At 57.2% G+C, this 6,837-nt stretch overlaps 1 protein-coding gene across 4 annotated transcripts in view; it reads left to right on the plus strand.

The window, feature by feature from the left end:
• Positions 1-6,035, plus strand: part of KIAA0319L (KIAA0319 like) — a 95,544-nt gene extending 89,509 nt beyond the window's left edge. For all 4 annotated transcript variants that reach the window (XM_032388030.1, XM_032388036.1, XM_032388013.1 and 1 more), the window contains exons 20-21: positions 247-338; positions 5,709-6,035. In XM_032388030.1, coding sequence (XP_032243921.1) covers positions 247-338; positions 5,709-5,896 — 280 coding nt within the window. In that variant the 3' untranslated portion in view covers positions 5,897-6,035. The remainder of the gene's footprint in view (positions 1-246; positions 339-5,708) is intronic.
• Positions 6,036-6,837: the final 802 nt, after the last annotated feature.

Consider the following 6,837-nt stretch of genomic DNA (forward strand, 5'->3'; position numbering starts at 1 on the left):
CACTCAGAAACCAGTTCTTTTTTTTAAGATTTTATTTGAGAGAGAGAGAATGAGTGAGAAACAGCATGAGAGGGGAGAGGGTCAGAGGGAGAAGCAGGCTCCCTGATGAGCCGGGAGCCCGATGTGGGACTCAATCCCAGGACTCCAGGATCATGACCTGAGCCGAAGGCAGTCGCGTAACCAACTGAGCCACCCAGGCACCCCACCTGAAACCCCTTGAGCAGTGGTGGGGATTGTGTTTTTCAGGCAGAAAGGAAAACCCAAGAGGAAAAGCAAGTACAAGATCCTGGATGCCACGGATCAAGAGAGTCTGGAACTGAAGCCAACCTCCCGAGCAGGTAGTGGCCCTTGGAGTTGGGGTGGGGCCTCTAGATTCGTGCACTCTCCCTGGGAAGGGCTGCTGTCACTAGTCCCCTCCTAAATGGGTCACTAACAGCTGTTTGTTCTGGAAAAGCATTTTGTCTACTGCTTGATGAAGGCCGAGGGCTGACCTTGCCCCACCCTGGCAAAAGCCACGTGCTGGCTGAGCTCTGAGCCGGGGCCCACCTCTCAGTATTAATTCACTTTGCAGAGGGACTCGGCCTCTCGCTCTCGTTGGCCTGCTCATCTGCGTCAGGGTTCCCTCCTGGCTTTCAGCTTTTCAGGCTGCTCCCGGGAGTCCGGCTCAGGGACCTGGGTCTCTTAGGCCTAACCAGTCTGTCCTTTCTGGGCAGACAACAAGGTGAGGCGGGAAGGAGATAGAAGCCAGTGTGCGCTAGCTGACCCCCTCTTCAGCCGGCCTTGCTCTCCCGGCTTCCTCCAGCCGGCATGTGGCAGATCCGCAGGCCCTGCCGATGGCCTGCAGCAGGCGGGAGGGCAGCTTGTCTGCTGGCTCCGGCGCATGGGGCCCATCTGTCAGCTGCCTCCCACCAGAGAATGGCCAACTGCGCCAGCTCTGAGATGGCTTCGGTGAGGGGGCAGGCAGGGGCGCCCTTCCTTGGCTGGGTGTCGTCATCGGTGAGCTTTCCACGCGTCATGAGGCCATGGCGGGCATCGACCATTTGTGGGACTCTAGGGAGAGCTACTCCTAAACACCTGGCAAGCAGAACTGTTCTTACACAAAGTATTAAACAGCGCTCATACTTAAAGCTTTGTATTAGAAGGGGCAGGAGGGGGAACACAGAGCGTTCCGAGAGCATTTCAGGCTGCAGGCGAGCAAGGACACATCAGAAGAAAACAAAAGCTCCAAGGCGGTCTGGGCTGCGCACCCAGGCAGCTGGGTTAGAGAAGGCCGCGGGGCGGCGCCTGGCAGTGTGGGGCTCGTCGAAGCCGAGAGGGGCAGCGGAAGCCTCCCACGTGGACAGATTGGGAATGGGGCCTGGGGGTAAAAACGTGCACAGTCCACCCTCCACATAGCAGCTAAGGTTGTTTTCACATCTCCCAAAGGTTTCCCAGCCCTTGAAATCCTTCAGTGACTGACTTTGGGTCTGGCCGACACGGCCTGGGGTGAGCTTTCATCTGTTTCCTTCTCTGAGATCTTCCTCCTTGTTGACTTCTCTCTTCCTCAGCGAATTCTGCCGGTTCTTATTTCTGTCCAGAAAGCTCTTTCTCATCCCTCCCTTAACCTGCTCATGTCATGCTAATCTCCCTGCCCCGTGTCTGTTTTGGCATTTCTCTCCCTGTGTTGTACTAGTTATGTGTGTGTCCCCTTACCAGTCAGTGGAATCGTTGAGGGCAGGGACTGTATCTTCCTCATCAGCACATGGATGGAGACCACTGTGCCAGGGCCTGTGCCGGACACCGGTGACATTACGGGGAGCCAGACCATCGGACAGACACGAAACACACAAACTCACAAATATACAGAATGTGATAATGAACGGTCTTCATAATAGAGTAACACTTGAACTGAGACTCAAGGGACGAGCAGGCGTTAGCTGCAGGAGTCCGGGAAAGAGCAGTCCCGGCAAAGGAGCAGAGTCGGTAAAGGCCCAGCTGCCAGAAGGAGCGGAGGGCATCTGAGGAAGTAGAAGGTGACCTGCTGGACATGGTGAGCCCGGGGCCAGTGGCACAAGGCTGCATACTTGAGCAGGGACCTGGCTGTGGGCTCCTCCTGAGCGCAGTGGGGAGCCACAGGCAGCTTTTTTAGGAGGTGAGTGGTCTGTTTGACTTACATTTTAAAAAACCCTGACTGCTATGTGAGGGAACTGGAGGGGCAAGAGCGGGTGAAAGAGGATTCGATGGGATGTCCTCATGGTGGAGCAGTAATGAGATAAGGAGAGACACAGATTCCAGGTACCTTTGTGGGGAAGACTTGCTGCCGTTCGTAGTGTGTTGGCCAAGGGGTGCGGGAGAAAAAGAGACGTGCAGGCTGATCCCTGAGCTGCTGCTCTGAGCATGTGTGGACTGCGTGGTACTGGAGGGGACGTGCTGGAGAAGAGTATTGGTTTAGGACCCTTGTAAATCGGGTTGAGGAAATGAGGCTGGAAGACTGACGAGGATCAAAGTGTGGAAAGTTCTGAAAATCAGCGAAAGGAGTTAAGAATTCTGATGGTGATGAGAAGTGTCATGTTGAAAGTGCTGGCTTAGGAAAATCAGTCGAGTGGAGGCCAGCAAGGAGATTTTTGCAGTGGTCCAAGAGGGAGGTGACGATGGCTCAACTAGCATGGGGTCAACGGGATGTAGGGACAGGAAAGGTCAGGGCTGACTTCCGACCTGAGGGACAGAGAACGATTCTGTAGACAGAATTAAGGCAGCAGTGCAGTGACAGCTTGGGTAAGAGAAGATGAATTCAGGTGAACTCAGAACGGTTGAAGTGCCAAGCATCAATGTAGGAATCTTCTAGATGCTGGTGAGGGTCAACACAAAAGTGGGTCACATCCCTTCTGGGGAGGATGTTGAGGGGCAAAAGAAGAGTCCAGAGCTGAAGAGCCCAGGAGGGCCACCAGTCAGGGAGGAGGGGCACCATTAGGGAGTGGTCAGCAGTGTCTGCTGCTGCAGAAGGCAGAGATAAAAAGTTTCCATGATGAGGACACTGGAGAAGTTTCTGGTCATCTCAAGGGCTGGAGTAGGATGGGGACTGGAGGCTGAAGTGAAAGTGTAGGTTGTCTAGGCAGTAAGCAGGTGGTGAGGAAACGGGGCCCTAACTACTGAGAAGTCCTTTACAAGGGGAGCGGGGAGTTATGGAGAAGCAGGGCAGGGCTGGAGGGCAAGGCTTCAGGCAGAGATGCAGAAGACAGAGGTGAGGCTCCTGAGGAGGAGACAGCGAGTGGGAAAGGAGAGAGAGGAGAGGGTGGGGGATACAGGGAGTTCCTTCGGCAACGGCAGAGTGGAGGGAAAGGCTGGGGGACAGCACCAGAAAGTGCTGGGCTGAAGAGGCAAAATGGGAAGGAGGCAGACGTCCAGTGAAAGGGGGGTTGTGGCAAGGAGAGCCCCACGGTGGCCAGTTGCATCTGGGTCACCAAGGTGAGACTAGAGGACAGCCAGGAGGCCCTTCTTTGTGGGCAGTGTGTAGCTGAGGGAGCAGTGAGAGTCCCTTTGCGTTTGGTCTTGTGCGCCTGACCAGGCTGAAGCCCCCGCTCTTGTTCTGGACTCAGCCCACGAGTGGGTGCAACCCGGAGAAGAGCCACTGGCAGGACGGGAGAATGGGATTCGAGCCTGTTGGCATAAGGCCTGGAACTGGAGAAGTTCAGCCCGAAGCGAGGATTTAGGGGGCCGTGTTGCGGAGAAAGGTAACGCATGTGGAGGTGAGCTGGCACCGGCCCTGTTTGCTGGGAGCCAGGCTGAGCTTGGAGCAGGGCTGCCTGTGGAGCTGGAGCGCCCAAGGCCGTGAGGCCAGGCCTGAGGGATGCCCACCCTCAGGAGACCTGGTTTACGTTCAGCAACTGTGGTTTTTGGGTTTGTTTTGCTATTGATTTTTCAAAGCTTTCTCTTGAAGCATATTAGATTGAACCATATGAAATTACGCATATTTGACTTTTCTGACCTTTAAAAATGGCAGTTTTTTGTGGTTCAGTCTAATGTGTACGGAAGATCATAAGGACAGCTTGCTGGGTTTTCGACAAGTGAACATGCCCATATAATCCGCTCCCTTTCTTTCCAGTCACTGCCTTCCCCCTGCCGACTTCCTTCTACCACCTTGGAGTAGTTTATATAAATGGAGTCACTGTGTTTGGCCCCTTCCACTCACCATTACATTTAGGACGTTCCTGTGTGTTGTGAGGTAGGGCACGAGTCTGTTCATTCCCTGCTGTGTAATCTCCACTGCGTGAATGTTTTTGGCGGGTATACGGTCGTCGGGCAATTGAATTCTTTCCATTTTTGGCTGTTCTGAGGAGGGCTGCTGCAGATGCTCTTGTCCGCGCCCAGCTTGTCCTGTTTAGTGGGTGAAATCACTCCGTTCTCTAGGCAGAGCAGGAGTTTGTGTGGGAAGGCCCCGGGTGAGTGCTGTCTGCTGTGGAGCCCGGCGCATGTCCCCCGCTCCGGCTCCTGTCCTCTGCAGCCGTGGAGGAGGAAGGGCTCGGGCCGGGCTCTGAGAAAGGGAAGCTTTCTCAGTGGGCACTCGGAGGAGCATATGCCCCCACAGGGCAGAGGGGAAGGGGTATTTCAGCTACAGGGGCAGAGCCGGGGTTTGGGGGACCTTGAGCCTCCCCTGGGCTTGGCTCTTATGTTGGCCACTGTCCTCCACCACACTGGAGGAGCTCAGGATACTGGCGTCAGCCTTACGTCATTCTGGCCAGGAAGGGGCAGAACAGCCGAGAATCCTGAGAAACACTCCTTCGGTGTTTCGGGGGATCTGGGTGGGACCAGGGGGAAGGGAGAGTGATTGTTGGATATGGGGGTTCAAATACACCTCACCTGTCTGGTCACCTTTTTAAGAAAGGAGGTAGGCTAGCTCCCGGATGGGTGGTGCGGGACCCAGAGCACTGCCACGCTGGGTCCTCGCCGTGGGCGCTTGCTGCTCCTCGTCCTGCCGGCTCAGCCTGCCTGCGGCTTTTTCCCGTGCGGCCTCTGCAGCCTTCGGGATGATATGAAGTGAAGGTGATGCCAATGGCTTGCGGAACTCCGGGCATCTTTTCTGACCTCAGGCGTTTCTTATGGGTCCTTGTTTGTGTGCTCTGATGAGCTGACGGGCTTGGGACGGTCTCTGGGAGTCCCTGGTACTCCAGTCAGGCGCTCTCAGTAGGAGCGACCTCTCGGAGCCATGGGCCTGCTCTCCGCCTCCAGGACCCATGCCGTGAGGCCCCTCTGGGGCGTGAGGCTGCGTCCTCACTCAGTGTGGGGAACTCGGGCAGGCCCTCTACATCCACGCCGAGCCAGGACACGGTGCCAAGTTCCTCCTCTAGAGCTGACCTCTTGTTTGCTGTGCTTTCCTGCCTCCTGTGGGAATTCCATCCTGTTCATGAGGGGAGATGATAGAACATTCCACATTTCAACGAGAGGAGAACGTTGTTGGGTGGCACTAAGCAAAGCTAACGGATACTGGAGAGCAAGAATCCACACTGGGCCCCAGATCTGTTGGTCCCGTCTGCTGTGTGTGTGACTTCCCTGAAGGAACTGTTCCAGCTAAGCAGGACCGGGAGAAGGGCGCCGGGAGCCCCTCGCAGCCTGGAGAGGGGGCGGGGACTTTCCCGGTCCCTCTGCTTCTCTTCAGGCTGGGAGAAGGGTGCAGGGCCTGGCTCAAGCCGAGGAAGGGGTGTGCTCCTGACCCTGGATTCTGTCTCTTGCAGGCAGCAAACAGAAGGGCCCAATGCTGAGCAGCAGCCTGATGCGCTCCGAGTCGGAGCTGGACAGCGATGACGCCATCTTCACGTGGCCAGACCGAGAGAAGGGCAAACTCCTGCACGGTCAGAATGGCTCCGTGCCCAACGGGCAGACCCCACTCAAGGCCAGGAGCCCACGGGAGGAGATCTTGTAGCCACCTGGTCTGCGTCCTCAGGGTAGGGGTGGGCAGTGCCAGGGTCCAGAGCATTGCCAGGAGCTTCTCAGAGCTCCTCGTGTGTGGGCAGCTGTTCTCCCAGCGTCTGCTGGTCACTCCACCCCCATACCCCCCACCCCCCCCACCAGAGCTGCTGGTACTTGAATCCAGAGACATTCTCCAGGAACCCTGAATGAAGCTGTGAACGAAGAGGTTTCCTCTTTAAACCCTTCTGGTAGCCCCCCTCCCCCCCCCCCAACGTCCTCACCTCAGGGCCTCCTTCCCCGCAAACTTCTCCCCTGCTCCAAGGGCCATCCAGGCAGCTCCCAGCCTCCTCTCCAGCTCCCTGTCGGCAGCGTTGTGGCTCCCAGGGCGCCTGCACAGCAAGGCCCGGCTGTGGCCGACACCTGGCTGCAGAACCAAGCACTACCAGCCTCCTGCTCCGAGAGCCTGCCTGCGGCCACATTCTTCGTTCCCGCCTTTGGGACAGAGTGCACCCTTTTGCAGATTACGGGAGGACTGGCTGTTTCAGGAATGGAGGGGGGCCCCTCTGGCTGCTGGGCTGTCGTGTCAGACCGCTGGGCCGGCCACGGACGTTTCCCGTCCTGCCCTGACCGTCCGCTTCAGGGGCCCCCACGCCCGGCGCCCGCAGGAGACAGGCACACGCTGACTGGAACGTGACGGCATGAGCGCATGCGTGCGAGCGCCCCACTGCGGCTCCTGTGTCCGCCTCCGTCCTCTCCGTGTGTCCCCTGCATGTGTGTGTCAGACTGTGCGCGCGTCAACTCCTCGTAGGGCTCTCGGCTACTTGCAAGGCAACCTTGACCTGGACAGACTTTTAGCTCCTTGGGACAGAGACTTCCTGAATCCCTGTGGCCCCGTCACTGGTTCCTCAGCCATGTTCTCTGAGTGCTGAGGAACGGGAGCTTTGGGGAGTGACT

This window comes from Phoca vitulina, unplaced genomic scaffold (genome assembly GCF_004348235.1).
Source record: "Phoca vitulina isolate PV1807 unplaced genomic scaffold, GSC_HSeal_1.0 scaffold2, whole genome shotgun sequence".
Lineage (NCBI taxonomy): Eukaryota > Metazoa > Chordata > Mammalia > Carnivora > Phocidae > Phoca > Phoca vitulina.